Source organism: Oncorhynchus mykiss, chromosome 12, assembly GCF_057628025.1.
Source record: "Oncorhynchus mykiss isolate SJ-2025 chromosome 12, ASM5762802v1, whole genome shotgun sequence".
In the NCBI taxonomy this organism is placed as follows: domain Eukaryota; kingdom Metazoa; phylum Chordata; class Actinopteri; order Salmoniformes; family Salmonidae; genus Oncorhynchus; species Oncorhynchus mykiss.
Window position 1 is genome coordinate 81516612 of NC_143033.1, and position 16325 is coordinate 81532936.

The following is a 16325-nucleotide window of genomic DNA, read 5'->3' on the forward strand; positions in this document are numbered from 1 at the left end:
TATTATTGCTTAGCTGAAATAAATTCAACAGTGTGGAATCCTGTTAAATATGTTTTCTTTATTTCAATAAATATATGTATTTATTCATGTTATACACTTGTCAATGAGAACTGAGGAGTACTCAGGGTCATTCATAGTTGAAAAATGAAATGTTGACATTATAGCATAGAGAACATTTCAATGAATGAATGAATATTCAGACATGATAAGAATGACAGAAAATGTACAGTGCACTGCTAGCAATGCCCATGGAAGCCCATGGGGACTGTACAATATCTTGAGTGAAACACATTTTCTCATAGCACCACAACAGTAAACTCCCCTTTGTCTAGTCTAGACATCCTCACACAAGTACAATGCATCACAAGGCATGCACTCAAGGTTGTCAAAGAATAAAACAGGAGAAAAGATCATGCAGCCAAAATATTTTTGACTGAGTTGACTATTACAGTACACAGAACACCAGATGTGCAAAATAATACAACTTCCTCTGTAGCTCAGTTGGTAGAGCATGGCACTTGTAACACCAGGGTAGTGGGTTTGATTCCGGGGACCATACATAAAATGTATGTACACATGACTGTATGTTGCTTTGGATAAAAGCTTCATGCTAAATGGAATACATTATTATCAGAACATCATGTGGGTGTTTATGTCTGAGTGGTTTAGGAGAGGGATGTTGTAGCCTAGTCCAGTGTTTTATGATGGTTGAGAGCCACAGAAGGAGGTGATGGGCAGGCAGAGCAGGGAGCAGAAGGAGGGGTGCAGTGGCTGGACCTGACCAGGCCGGCTCCTGTGAGACCTCCAGTCAGAACCGCTGCCTGGTTTACAGCACAACGACACCTCACACCTACACACAACAGAATAATTATTGGGTCAGCAACATGTCATGTAAAATCATTCTGTAATATACTGTATATTGGCAGCACATGATCAGGCCTGTGGTTGGTTTAATTGATACTGTACCTGATGACGCTTTGGATGATCTTCTTCTCATCCTGGTCCAGACACACAGGGAAGGTGATCCCACTGCCACCACTCACCTGGACCTTGTCCACCTTCACCTCTGACCTGGAGATCTGCTGAGGGGAGAGGTCAAGGATGCAAGGGACACGAGTTAGTCAAAGTAAGCCACTACACATTACTTTTCATGACAATTTCCATGAACTGTGCTGTTTGGACAATTCTCAGCAACAAACAAGTCATCAAATTAAGATCCTATATCTGTAATTTCATGCAATTCTACAAATTGTTTCATGTGGTGGAGAGAAAAATTGCCAGTTTTAGATCTAATTTCCTGTAATTCTACACATTTCCCCATAGGGTGGGGAAACATTTTTGTAATTTTCTTAAGCAAATTTCCTGCATTTCTACACATCTTGCCATGAATTATGCCATGTTAATATGATATCTGAGTCAGAGTGACTAACAAATATCAATGTGGCCAATGGGTAAAGGGTCGGAATTCGACAATGATTACTGCAAGTTGCTGGCTAGACGATTGAGTGACTGTTAGTGACTGATAAACAGTACTAAGAGAAAACTCTCCGGACCGCGGACCGTCTCCGGAGGTTCCGGACCGCCTCAGGAGGTTCCGGACTGTGAAACGTCGCCGTACGCTCTGGACTGGGACCTGTCGCCGAAAGCTCTGGGACCTGTCGCCGGAAGCTCTGAACTGGGAACTGTCGCCGGAAGCTCTGAACTGGGAACTGTCGCCGGAAGCTCTGGACTGGGAACTGTCGCCGGAAGCTCTGGACTGGGAACTGTCGCCGGAAGCTCTGGCCTGTGGAGCCACATTAGAGGCCTGATGCGTGGGACCGGTACAGGTGGCACCGGGCTGATGACACGCACCTCAGGGCGAGTGCGGGGAGGAGGCACAGGACGTACTGGATTGTGGCGGCGCACTGTCTAGGTCTAGAGCGTAGAGCTGGCACAACCTGTCCTTGCTGGATGCTCACTTTAGCCTGGCAATTGCGGGGCGCTCGCACAGGACGCACTGGGCTGTGAAGGCAGAGCCGGCGCAGGATATCCTGGTCCGAGGAGGCGTACTGGAGACCAGGAGCACTGAGCCGGCACAACCTGTCCTGGCTGGATGCTCGGCAAGTGCAGAGAGCTGGCACTGAGCGCACCGGGCTGTGGATGTGCAGTGAAGACACAGTGCATATCACAGCATAACATGGTGTCTGAACGGTCACACGCTCCTTAAAGCAAGTGCGGGGGGAGTTGGCTCTGGTCTAAAACCTGGCTCCGCCAACCACACCGGGGTTGCCTCTCGTGCTTGCGTCTTGGTTGTGAACCCCGGAGTCGTCGTTGATCCTCCTTCGCTGCCTCCGTCTGCTTCTATGGCAGGGTCTTGTCCCCTGCCATAACCTCCTCCCAATGTCCATGATGTCCTCCACTCCCTTTTCTCCCGGGCCCAGGATCCCTGCTCCTCCTGGCCATGCTGCTTGGTCCTTTGGTGGTGGGATCTTCTGTCACATTCGTCCTAATGAATGGACCAAGGTGCAGCGTGCGTAGAGTTCAACATATTTTAATAAATCGAAACTCACCAAACAAAAACAAACAAGCACAAACGAAACATGACGTTCTGGGCTGCTCACAGGCAGCTACACAAACACAAGATCCCACAAACATAATGGGGAAAATGGCTGCCTAAATATGATCCCCAATCAGAGACAACGATAATCAGCTGCCTCTGATTGGGAACCATATCAGGCCATCATAGAATTATAATTCCCCTAGATAACCCACCCTAGTCACTGTCATGCCCCAACCACCATAGAGAATAAACAGCCCTCTATGGTCAGGGCGTGGCACTAAAACAGCCTGAAGGTGTGTTGGGTCATTGTCCTGTTGAAAAACAAATGATAGTGGGACTAAGCGCAAACCAGATGGGATGGCGTATCGCTGCAGAATGCTGTGGTAGCCATGCTGGTTAAGTGTGTCTTGCATTTTAAATAAATCATTGAAGGTGTCACCAGCAAAGCACCACCTCCTCCTCCATGCTTCATGGTGGGAACCAAACATGCAGAAATGATCCGTTCGCCTACTCTGCATCTCACAAAGACATGGCGGTTGGAACCAAAAATCTCAAATTTGGATTCATCAGACCAAAGGACAGATTTCCATCAGTCTAATGTTCTTTGCTCGTGTTTCTTGGCCCAAAGCAAGTCTCTTCTTATTATTGGTGTCCTTTAGTAGTAGTGTCTTTGCAGTAATTTGACCATAAAGGCCTGATTCACACAGTCTCGTCTGAACAGTTTCAGAGAGATGTTTCTGTTACCTGAACTCTTTGAAGCATTTATCTGGGCTGCATTTTCTGAGGCTGGTAACTCTAATGAATTTATCCTCTGCAGCAGAGGTAACTCTGGGCCTTCCTTTCCTATGGCGATCCTCATGAGAGCCAGTTTCATCATAGCACTTGATGGGTTTTGCAACTGCACTTTAAGAAACGTTTAAAATTCTTGAAATGTTCCGCATTGACTGACCTTCATTCCTTAAAGTAATGATGGACTGTAGTTTATTTTCGCTTATTTGAGCTGTTCTTGCCATAATATGGACTTGGTATTTTACCAAATAGGGCTATCTTCCATATACCACCCCTACCTTGGTACAACACAACTGATTGGCTCAAACACATTAAGAAGGAAAGAAATTCCACAAATGAACTTTTTTTTTTTTCTTTTTTTTAACCAGGTAGGCAAGTTGAGAACAAGTTCTCATTTACAATTGCGACCTGGCCAAGATAAAGCAAAGCAGTTCGACAGATACAACGACACAGAGTTACACATGGAGTAAAACAAACATACAGTCAATAATACAGTATGAACAAGTCTATATACAATGTGAGAAAATGAGGTGAGAAGGGAGGTAAAGGCAAAAAAGGCCATGGTGGCATGGTAAATACAATATAGCAAGTAAAACACTGGAATGGTAGTTTTGCAATGGAAGAATGTGCAAAGTAGAAATAAAAATAATGGGGTGCAAAGGAGCAAAATAAATAAATAAATGAAATACAGTTGGGAAAGAGGTAGTTGTTTGGGCTAAATTATAGGTGGGCTATGTACAGGTGCAGTAATCTGTGAGCTGCTCTGACAGTTGGTGCTTAAAGCTAGTGAGGGAGATAAGTGTTTCCAGCTTCAGAGATTTTTGTAGTTCGTTCCAGTCATTGGCAGCAGAGAACTGGAAAGAGAGGCGGCCAAAGAAAGAATTGGTTTTGGGGGTGACTAGAGAGATATACCTGCTGGAGCGTGTGCTACAGGTGGGAGATGCTATGGTGACCAGCGAGCTGAGATAAGGGGGGACTTTACCTAGCAGGGTCTTGTAGATGACATGGAGCCAGTGGGTTTGGCGACGAGTATGAAGCGAGGGCCAGCCAACGAGAGCGTACAGGTCCCAATGGTGGGTAGTATATGGGGCTTTGGTGACAAAACGGATTGCACTGTGATAGACTGCATCCAATTTGTTGAGTAGGGTATTGGAGGCTATTTTGTAAATTACATCGCCAAAGTCGAGGATTGGTAGGATGGTCAGTTTTACAAGGGTATGTTTGGCAGCATGAGTGAAGGATGCTTTGTTGCGAAATAGGAAGCCAATTCTAGATTTAACTTTGGATTGGAGATGTTTGATATGGGTCTGGAAGGAGAGTTTACAGTCTAACCAGACACCTAAGTATTTGTAGTTGTCCACGTATTCTAAGTCAGAGCCGTCTAGAGTAGTGATGTTGGACAGGCGGGTAGGTGCAGGTAGCGATCGTTTGAAGAGCTTGCATTTAGTTTTACTTGTATTTAAGAGCAATTGGAGGCCACGGAAGGAGAGTTGTATGGCATTGAAGCTTGCCTGGAGGGTTGTTAACACAGTGTCCAAAGAAGGACCGGAAGTATGCAGAATGGTGTCGTCTGCGTAGAGGTGGATCAGAGACTCACCAGCAGCAAGAGCGACCTCATTGATGTATACAGAGAAGAGAGTCGGTCCAAGAATTGAACCCTGTGGCACCCCCATAGAGACTGCCAGAGGTCCGGACAACAGACCCTCCGATTTGACACACTGAACTCTATCAGAGAAGTAGTTGGTGAACCAGGCGAGGCAATCATTTGAGAAACCAAGGCTGTTGAGTCTGCCGATGAGGATGTGGTGATTGACAGAGTCGAAAGCCTTGGCCAAATCAATGAATACGGCTGCACAGTAATGTTTCTTATCGATGGCGGTTAAGATATCGTTTAGGACCTTGAGCGTGGCTGAGGTGCACCCATGACCCATGACTTTAACAAGACATACCTTTTAATTGAAAGGCATTCCAGGTGACTACCTCATGAAGCTTGCCAAGAGTGTGCAAAGCTGTCAACAAGGCAAAGGGTGGCTCCTTTGAAGAATCTCAATTATGAAATATATTTTGATTTGTTTAACACTTTTTTGGTTACTACATGATTTCATGTGTTATTTCATAGTTTTGATGTCTTCATTATTATTCTACAATGTAGAAAATAGTAAAAACAAAGAAAAACCCTTGAATGAGTAGGTGTGTCCAAACGTTTGACTGGTACTGTATATATATATATATATATATATATGTATATATATATATATATATATATATACATAGAATATAGCCCTATTTGGTGTATATATATATATATATATATATATATATATATATATATATATATTGTATATATATTGTTTTTGTGGGTTGGGGGCCCCCAGGCGGCCGCGGGGCCCTAAGCGGTTGTGTCTCTATTTCACCTGATTGTAGTTTTTCTTGGATTTGGAGCTCTGTATCTTCAACACCTCTGTCATTGTCAAGTGAAGACTCTCCATTTTAGAATCTAGATACAAACACATTATCTTGAGTAGTTCATGTCTTATTTTCTAACAATTGCACAGGAACTACCAAGATTAAAATAACATTTCATGGGAGTTATGTCAAGAGAAAAATATGACTAAATATGTGTAAAATATTACATCTATTTTTGTAATCATCTTTCTCAATTTATCTTCTTTAAAGCTTGCGGTAAGCCATATACCTAGCTGCTGAGGTCTCTTGCAGGCTTTCCTCAAGTTTATTGAGGTGCAAACCATGTCTGTTTCTGTCCTTTGACTCCTCCCACTTACAAAAACCTAAAATAGAATGATGGAAGGGTTGGAAAATAATGTCTCTCAAGTAATTTTGTAATTGTGTTTTTGAAAAAGTGCTAAATAATACCTTGTTATAAACAATATATAGTGCTAATGGCAGGGCCTCGCGATCTCCATCAATCCCAAACCTTTTACTAGCTGCACCTGTAACACAGAGGCAGTCATGACTAGATATTACAGTAGAAGGACAGACACACATATATATTCTAGAATAAAACACAGGCGTGTTTTGTTAAATAACCTTTGCGAGTGGTGTGTGTGTTTTTGTGCAAGTGCATGCATAAGTGTGCCTATGTGTGCGTGTTCGAGGTGGGCAAACTCACCCATGGCCTTGACGGCTCGTGTCCCTGCTGTGTGTCCAAGCTCCAAGGAATGGATAAACACCTCTCTTCTCTTCTCTCCCCCAGCCAGGGTCAGCTATGTCACACATAATTGAAAGTACTTTGAATGGCATGCACGTGTTTGTGTGAAAAACATCAGTCATGTGGACTCAAGCATCCATTTACTGGTGTAGACAGAAACGCCTGTATAGAATTTCCTTGTATCCTACAATGTTTCACAGTGTATCTGAATACAGTTTTGAAATACAGTGCCAGTCAAAAGTTTGGACACACCTACTCATTCAAGGGTTTTTATTTTTGCTATTTCATACATTGTAGAATAATAGTGAAGACATCAAAACTATGAAATAACACATATTGAATCATGTAGTAACCAAAATGTAATGGTCTGGTTGTAGCTGGTGCAGAGGAGTCAGGCGCAGGACAGCAGAGATGAGTAACACAAGTAACTTTACTCAAATATTCCAATAACATGTCGTAATACCGAGCCCACAATAACGGACCGAACATACATAAAACAATCACGCACAAAACCTATGGGGAAAACAGAGGGTTAAATAATGAACATGTAATTGGGGAATTGAAACCAGGTGTGTAAAACAAAGACAAAACAAATGTAAAATGATTGGCGATGGCTAGAAGGTCGGTGATGTCGACCGCCGAACGCCGCCCAAACAAGGAGAGGGACTGACTTCGGCAGAAGTCGTGACACAAAAAGTATTAAACAAATAAAAATATATATTCTGTTTTAGATTCCCACCCTTTGCCTTGATGACAGATTTGCACACTCTTTGCATTCTCTCAACCAGCTTCACCTGTAATGCTTTTCCAACAATCTTGAAAGAGTTCCCACATACGCTGAGCACTTGTTGGCTGCTTTTCCTATATTCTGCAGTCTAACTCACCCCAAACCATCTCAACTGGGTTGAGGTCGGGTGATTGTGGAGGCCAGGTCATCTGATGCAGCAATCCATCACTCTCCTTCTTGGTCAAATAGCCCTTACACAGCCTGGAGGTGTGTTGAGTCATTGTCCTGTTGAAAAACAAATTATATTCCCACTAAGTGCAAACCATATGGGATGGCGTATCGCTGCAGAATGCTGTGGTAGCCATGCTGGTTAAGTGTGTTTAGAATTCTAAATAAATCACCGACAGTGTCACCAGCAAAGCACCCCCACACCATCACACCTCCTCCTCCATGCATGCTTCACGGTCGGACGGCCTGATCCACGTAGTCTCCTCTGAACAGTTGATGTTGAGATGTGTCTATTACTTTACTCTGTGAAGCATTTATTTGGGCTGCAATTTCTATCCTCTGCAGCAGAGGTAACTCTGGGTCTTCATTTCCTGTGGTGGTTCTCATGAGAGCCAGTTTCATCATAGCACTTGATGGTTTTTGCGACTGCTCTTGAAGAAACTTTCAAAGTTCTTGACATTTTCTGCAATGACTGACCTTCAGCTCTTGCCATAATATGGGCTTGGTATTTTAACAAATAGGGCTATCTTCTGTATACCACCCCTACCTTGTCACGACACAACTGATTGGCTCAAACACATTAAGGAAAGTAATTCCACAAATTAAGTTTTAAATAGGCACACCTGTCAATTGAAAAGTATTCCAGGTGACTACCTCATGAAGCTGATTGAGAGAATGCCAAGAGTGTGCAAGGCTGTCATTAAGGCAAAGGGTGGCTATTTTGAAGAATCTCAAATATAAAACATTTGTTGATTTGTTTAACACTTCTTTGGTTACTACATGATTCCATATGTGTTATTTCATAGTTTTGATGTCTTCACTATTATAATACAATGTAGAAAATAGTAAAAATAAAGAAAAACCGTTGAATGAGTAGGTGTCCAAACTTTTGACTGGTACTGTATGTATTAGTTAAAGTAGGACCGGGCTCACCTCAGCCTGGTAGAGTTGTAACAGAACAGGCTGTGCTGCATTTCGACAGTAATACAGCACCAGGTCTGCCAGGAGCAGAACCCGCTCAGAGGAGCTGCTATCTGAGTCACAATCCACTTTAGAAGTTGTCTGGGAAATTACATTCATATAGAAATACAATCCCCAGTTAGGATAATTAAAGGGCACATGATGGTCTGTTTGAAAAGGAACCCAGGTGAAGTTGTAATTGTGGTACCTGGCACAGGACATCAGAGGACAGGCTGAGGAGACTGAGCACGCTCTGTTTGTACCAGGGGTCAGTCATGCCTATCAACTGGGCGATGTCAGTGGTGCTGTCCTCAAGTATAACTGCATTTGACTTCTGGATGTGACAGCAAAGATAAGATAAGTTGTACAATGTTAGAGTTAGGAAGAGATTATAAGCTCTCATTGTCATATCTAATGTTTTAGTCTTCTGTACACAACTATGAAGTCAGCTGTAGATAATGCTCTTCTCCTCTTCTGGAAGAATCAAGAAGCTGGGTATTCTCACCGTAGATGTTGGGCATTTCAGTAGACTCCCTAGGTGCCCCTCAGGCCCTATGGACACTCCTCCTGGACCTCCCAGGTTCCCTCTCTTCACAGGGACAAAGTAGAACTGCAGCCTGTAGGCCCTGGTGAGGCGAGGACACCTGCTCTCCCTCTGCTGTAGGTCAGTGTAGGCCCTGGCCAGCCTCCCTGCCTCCCGGTCCCCCCCAAACACTACCACCCTGACCAGGGTGGACATCTCCACCCCATCCCCCTCCTCACAACTCAGAATGGGCCTCTTCCGGACACACACGTGGTGACTCTGGGGAAACGGTCCATCTGAGGTGGGGGCAGGCACCCCTGAACTGCGGGGCAAGCGGGGCAGGCGGACCTGTCTAGGCAATGACTTGGAGCGCTTGAACAGCGCCCCAGATGGGCCGTCTCTAATGACATCACCACGGGAGCCCATGCTCTGTGCGCGTCGGCAGAGGGACGAGCTGCGTTGGGACTTGAAGAGCATGGAGAAACGCTGGCTGAGGTGGACTTTTGACTTTGGTCTCCTCCTGGTCTCTGGTTGACCGTCATCTGTCTCCAAGTCCTCGCTGAAGTCACTGTCCACCCCAGAAGACTCAGACAGGGTGGAGGGCACAGACAAGCTGGAGGACAGGGAGTAGCTGGAGAACATAGAGTCTTTGGAGCAGATGGACACAGTGGAGATCCGGTGGTCTGTGTATCGGTTCTTTATTGTTTCATCCTCTGTTTCCTCATCTTCATCATCCTCCTCTCCCTTGTCTGTGGGAAGGTTAAAGACTGGGAGCTGGTCCAGCTCACTCTGAAGAAGGTCATTTAAAATGTCTGAACGAATACACATAATTACATCATTAACAGTCCACAGACACAAAGGCTATACAGATTTTACAGTATGGTGTTGAAATATACTGTCTTGAATATGGAGAAAGAAGCAATGGGAAAAAAGCTCATTACCGAAGTTGTCCTTATCCCAGGAGTACATGTGACATTTGGCTAAGGGCAGCGTCAGTGTATGGACATTTCCTAATAATAAGAGAAAGATCCAAGACTAATCAGATCAAGTATGATCAAGCATTGTATGTGACACTGTGAGTTTCTCAGAGTCATTACTCATTTGACTTCCTCATCTGTCTATCTCTAATCATCCCCAGTCCGTCCTGTTTGCCCAAAGTAGACCAGTTTATCTGTTCCAGGAACACCTCAGATGGTGAGACTATGATGAAGCATGTCGTAAAGTTCTCTCACCAGGGCTTGTATGGCAGTCTGGAGGGGGTATGCCCATGCTCTCCACCAGCCCCTTTAGGCTCTGCAATAGACTCTCTCTGGCTGCGTCTGGGTCCTGTGTAGAGGCTGCTGTCTCCAGGGCCTCTGTTACTGCAGTCACAAGCTGCTCCAGATCCTCTGCCCCTTTTGACTGTTTGACAAATACAGATATTGTATAACCTGCTTGCTAGCAGTATATGTATGATACAGATTATATGCAGTAGTGTTGGTGCACCATGCATAATGCATATATGCATAAATCCAAAATGAACAACCAAAAATATGTTAAATTATGGAGCTAGAAAATGGTGAATGTAAAAATGTAATTTATGACCCTGGAGTACAGATAATCATTTAGAAATGCCTATGTGACAGTAGGTGAAGTAACTGAACTGTGAACACATCATTTAGGAATCACATATAATAGGACATACCTGCAGTGCATGATGCAGTATCTGGAGGGGGTACTTGGTCCCCAGGGCAGCCTGGAAGGCATGTTTGATCAGGGTGATGGAGGTGTCCCTCTGGGAGTGACAGACACCACTCAGCTGCTCAGAGACAGACAGGAGCTCGGGAGGGACATCCTCGCCTGGGCTCATTAACAATACTGTCCTAATACAGTCACACACACAAGTTATGATCACACACACACACAGAACAAAGAGGAGAACAGTGGTTTGTGTTTAAATGTTTCAAGTTGGAGCGATGTTGAATGACTTAATCACGGATGGTCTGTGTTGACTTACATAGTTTTGGAGTGATTGGTGCTGGTGGTGGTGGTCAAGCCCTGTTCTTCTCTCAATAGTCTTTGAAATGAGATACCTGGTGGAAATACAGTATAAGTGATGGTATTGTTTGTATTGTATTGTTTAAACTAGGGCTCTCCAACTCTGTACCTGGAGAACTATCCTCCTGTAGGTTTTCGATCCAACCCCAGTTTTAACTAGCCTGATTCAGTTTATCAACCAGCTAATTGTTAGAATCAGGTGTGCTAGATTAGGGTTGGAGCAAAAACCTACAGGATGGTAGGGTTGGAGAGCCCTGGTTTAAACAATAGTGCCACCATGTGGAAGAAAATGGAACTTGAATCAGGACAGTGACAAGTGAAGGATGAGATGAGACCCAGACCAACAGGGAGGCTGTATAGAGTCAAGGGTTCAATACCTGGTGCCCTGAGCTCCTGCTGGATGAGGGAGAGCAGGTGTCGGCTGGCGCTGCAGCAGGGCTCCGGCCAGGACAGGAAACAGTGGAACACCTCACAGGCATCCTGCAGCACCCCAGAGTCAGGGGAGAAGTGAGGGGTCTGAAACAGAGGAGAGATATTTACTGGATCATCGGAGAACTACGCTACATTGGACTGGTCTGAGACTGTCCACACGTGGGTTTCTGGTCATGGTTGGTGATGATGAGTTTCTGTGGTGTGGCGGTCTACTGTATCTGGGCTCACCTGCAGAAGAGTAGAAGAGAACAGGAGAGCCAGTGGAACCACCAGCTCATCCTGGGACTGCTCTAGAACCTACAGAAAATAGAAATACATTACAGCTCCATTACAGCTCCATTACAGCTACATTACAGCTACATTACAGTTACATTACAGCTACATTACAGTTACATTACAGCTCCATTACAGCTACATTACAGCTACATTACAGTTACATTACAGCTACATTACAGCTACATTACAGTTACATTACAGCTACATTACAGTTACATTACAGCTACATTACAGCTACAGTAAATTACACAGATGTAGAACAGTTCATTACATGGAGAGCCATACCTCCCTAGTTTTCCTCAGAATCTGCTGCAGTAGGATGATGAAGTTTTGTGGATCTCGCTTCACTAGTTCCTCTAAACTCCAGCGGTTTATGCACAGGCCAGCTAAACACACAGACAAACACACGATGTAGGACAAATATACTTTCTTACTTCCCCTTTCAGTAGGAATGGTGGTCAAATCCAAACAATCATACTGTGTACATAAAATTGACACTGTGCTGTCCATATTTAATACGAGTTTATTTAAGTGGGTGTGGACAAATGTAAAGTACTTATATCGCATTACAAACTGGGTGGTTCCAGCCCTGAATGCTGATTGGCTGACAGCCGTGGTATATGAGATCATATACCATGGGTATGACAAAACACTTATTTTTACTGTTCTAATTACGTTGGTAACCAGTTTATAATAGCAATAAGGCACCTCGGGGGTTTGTGGTATATGGCCAATATACCAGGTATATTGTAGTATCCAGGCACTCTGCGATGCGTCGTACGTAAGAACAGCCCTTGGCCATATACCACACACCCTTGTGCCTTATTGCTTGATTGTCACTCTGGAGTGCTGTGTTACAGCCTGATGCTTTATATACCATTTGTTCTTTTGAGTCATTTAGGCCCTAGAAATTCCCTAGAAATTATCTCAATTTCCTATTTGACATGTGAGCTATGTCCTCACCCCCTCCTCCCCCATGTGTCACCTCTTTCATTTCCCCTTTGACTCATGGCGAAACTAGATGACCCAACATTTTAACACTGTTTCACAACAATGGGAGTATTTTTTATGAATGAAAACACACATGATTGACTGCATAACCGATGTACCACATTCCTTAACATTCAGATGTGAAAGTGGTGAAATTTCACACTGATTAATCATATCCGGATATTACATTTGGATTTTGAGATGATTGAACTTCCTTCTTAAGAGATTTGCTTTTCAAAGAACATTAGATCAGTAAATCTAAGTGATGAGGCTTACCGTTCCAGGGCTGTGTGTTGGGAGAGCTGTGGCCCAGGCCATAAAGGCACATGTCCAGGGCGTGGTGGATACGGTCCTCTGTGCACGAGGTGTGCTCCATCTTAGATCATCTCCTGCAAAAGCATCACAGGATTTTCAGTGGTTGAACAACATTGCCGTTTTTTCTTAATTACTTAATTACTTGCAACCACAAGTGTTTGATCTGTGGATGGCTAAAAGCTGTAATAAATAAATGGTGATGGAGAAGTCTATCAGAAAAGAACACTACCATGTTTCAGCAGTGTGAACTCCCCTGGCTCTTTGTTAATCCACAGACTGATGATCAGATTGGGCATATATTAAATAAGAGCCTTAGGCCCAGAGTAAAGCTGCTGTGACCTCCCACACAGACCTGGGTCCCCATGGGGCCCTATATTTAACCTGCAGGGTCTCTTGCTTCATGTGTGCAGACAGGAAGATGTCATTGTGAAGTACAGCTGGGGTCCAAAGGCAGCCCTGCCACTGTTGCCATGCAACAGGGACTGAGATGTCAATAGGAAACTGAGGGTCAACTGTGGCAGAACAAACAGGAAAAGAGCCTCCCTATTATGATTACTTGGAACGTGACTAAGGAAGAACTCAGAGGGTAAAGTTCATACCCTACATGAGATGAGGAGATATTTAGATGTAATGGCAGTTCAAGATCACTCTGAAACTTTATATCATTTCGGCCAGTAGTTTTGAAAGTGATGCTCACGAGCCAAAACGAGTCCCTGTTTTTTGTGTACTATGTCATCCAATTGTGTACGGCATCATCTATTTCGTGTGATGTTAGGAATTGTGCAATTTGTATGATGCAGTATTATACAAATGTAGCAATTTGTGTGATATGTTACAAATCCAATTTGTGCAATATGTTACATATTTGTTGTGCTGAAGATCCTGGGAATTTATCTTTAAGTCAGGAATGTGATGACATGGAATAATAAAATTACATTGCCCTACTCACTGAAACCTTTCCTGTGCACACATACCATATTTATAGTTCTGTTGTGTGAACTTGATGGTAGCTTTTCACGTATGCTACATGACCAAAAGTATGTGGACACCTGCTCATCGAACATCTCATTCCAAAATCATGGGCATTAATATAGAGTTGGTCCCCCTATGCTGCTATAACAGCCTCCACTCTTCTGGGAAGGCTTTCCACTAGATGTTGGAACATTGCTGCGGGGACTTTCTTCCATTCAGCCACAAGAGCATTAATGAGGTCAGGCACTGATATTGGGCGATTAGGCCTGGCACGCAGCCAGAATTTCAATTCATCCCAAAGGTGGTTGATAGGGTTGAGGTCAGGGCTCTGTGCAGGCCAGTCAAGTTCTTCCACACCGATCTCGACAAACCATTTCTGCATGGACCTCACTTTGTGCATGAGGGAAATGTCATGCTGAAACAGGAAAGGGCCTTCCCCAAACTGTTGCCACAAAGTTGGAAGCAAAGAATAATCTAGAATGTAATTATATGTTGTAGTATTAAGATATCTCTTCACTGGAACTAAGGGGCCTAGCCTGAACCAAGAAAAACAGCCCCAGACCATTGTTCCTCCTCCACCAAACGTTACAGTTTGCACTGTGCATTAGGGCAGGTAGCGTTCTCCTGCCATCCGCCAAGCCAGATTAGTCCGTCGGACTGCCAGATGGTGAAGCATGATTCATAACGCCAGAGAACGCGTTTCCACTGCTCCAGAGTCCAATGGCAGTGAGCTTTACACCACTCCAGCCAACGCTTGGCATTACACATGGTGATCTTAGGCTTGTTTGCGGCTGCTCGGCCATGGAAACCCATTTCATGAAGCTCCCGACGAACACATTGCTTCTAGAGGCAGTTTGGAACTCAGTAGTGAGTGTTTCAACCGAGGACAGATGATTTTTACATGCTACGCGCTTCGGCACTCAACGGTCCCATTCTATGAGCTTGTGTGGCTTACCACTTAGCGGCTGGGCCGTTGTTGCGCCTAGACGTTTCCACTTCACAATAACAACACTTACATTTGACCGGGGCAGCTCTAGCTGGGCAGATATTTGACTAACCTACTTGTTGGAAAGGTGGCATCTTCTGACGGTGCCACATTGAAAGTCTCTGAGCTCTTCCATAAGGTCCTTCTACTGACAATTTTCTACTTGACATTACTGTACTGGCTCTGGCCAGAATTCCAACCTCAGCAGAGGAAGCAGGTGTCACCCTGTGACACTGTTCCTGTGATCCATGGTGCCGGTCGGAGGACTCCCACATAACACAGGGACAACAACACTGTACTGGGAGCAACAAATAACTGAGTGTGTTGGAGTACATGAAGCAACACCGCGACGATCATTTTGTGACTTGGTTAAGACTGTTGTTGACAGATTGTGTGGATGATATGTTGAAAGAGGAACAGGAAACGAAGGCTTTAGCAACACTTTGCTTTTGCAGCAACGTTTTTTGGAAGTTTTAGAAATTTCACACCTCTGCAAAATGGGCCCATTTTCTAAGAAATCTAAGCGACTGATCTTGGTTTGCACCATAAGTGAGATCAGTGTTGTTGTTGGGTACAGAGGGTAGCAACACTGCACACACACTCAACTGCAGCTTAAACTCAAAACTTGAGTCTCAATTATTTTCCTTCCTTGAGTCAAGACATACACCATCAACTTCTTACACAATGTCTAAATTATTCTAGGAGAAAGGACCTGTTGACATTTCATCAAAGCAGTAGACCAGACACTGGGTGAAGATTGTTAAATCTTACCTGCAGCTGTCCTGAAGGGTATGTGTCATTCAGCAGTGCTTTATATCCCAGCGATTTTTTTCCATCCAGCTGTGGCTCACCAGTGGAAGGGACACGAATACAGTGACCACATCCTTCACTGTGTGTGCTGCCACAGCCCAACGAAAATAGATGATCCAAATTCAAAGTCAAGTGAGCATGTGTAGCTAAACAGGAACTGAATGAAAGTCATGTTGAGGAGGTAGTTGGCATTGTGGGGGTATGAGGGCAGGGCATTTCAAATTAATTTACCTCATTTGACATATTGTCAAGAGATTGACAGCTTGTCAAAGTAATTAAGTAGGCCTACTTCTAACTAAGTATCGGACAGATTATAATGTCTGAAAAATGGCATAACATTAACAACTTCTGGTCAACTGAAACTGTAAAACATCTTTGAAGCCTTAAAGTTATACCCAGCAACACGACATATGAAGTAGATGCAGAAAATTAACAGCATAGTGGGTGTCCACAAGATAGCACAGCCACAAAGTCAAAATTGTCTATCTCTTAAAAATTCATGAAAACAAACATTTGCTTTTTGGTCTTATTTTAAGGTTAGGGTAAGGTATAACAGTAGTGTGGTTAAGGTTA

The 16325-nt window shown here is 44.0% G+C and overlaps 1 protein-coding gene across 3 annotated transcripts; it reads right to left on the minus strand.

The window, feature by feature from the left end:
• Positions 1–38: 38 nt before the first annotated feature.
• On the minus strand, positions 39–15922 carry LOC110538505 (phosphoinositide 3-kinase regulatory subunit 5). 3 transcript variants are annotated; one of them, XM_021625365.3, is made up of 18 exons: positions 15714–15922; positions 12947–13059; positions 11966–12066; positions 11633–11701; positions 11350–11488; positions 10932–11007; positions 10620–10797; positions 10168–10336; positions 9877–9945; positions 8918–9747; positions 8621–8746; positions 8386–8514; positions 6459–6552; positions 6203–6279; positions 6024–6117; positions 5743–5825; positions 967–1079; positions 39–850 (listed from the first exon to the last, which is right to left on the minus strand). In XM_021625365.3, exons 2-18 carry the CDS (start codon positions 13044–13046, stop codon positions 700–702), a joined length of 2598 nt encoding a protein of 865 aa, XP_021481040.3. In that variant the 5' UTR covers positions 13047–13059; positions 15714–15922; the 3' UTR covers positions 39–699. The 3 variants fall into 3 exon arrangements, with proteins under 3 accessions (XP_021481040.3, XP_021481041.3, XP_036794486.2); XM_021625366.3 differs by having other exon boundaries at positions 967–1082; XM_036938591.2 differs by having other exon boundaries at positions 967–1082; positions 10620–10792; positions 15714–15894.
• Between the last annotated feature and the right edge of the window lie 403 nt (positions 15923–16325).

Excerpts from the sequence above, each read along its gene's own strand:
- LOC110538505 (XM_021625366.3), bottom strand. The coding sequence starts at position 13,046 with ATGGAGCACACCTCGTGCACAGAGGACCGTATCCACCACGCCCTGGAC. Across the intron at positions 11,702-11,965 it reads TTCTGAGGAAAACTAGGGAG|GTTCTAGAGCAGTCCCAGGA; the intron begins GTATGGCTCTCC and ends TATTTTCTGTAG. Across the intron at positions 1,083-5,742 it reads CCAAGAAAAACTACAATCAG|CAGATCTCCAGGTCAGAGGT; the intron begins GTGAAATAGAGA and ends CTCTCCCCTCAG.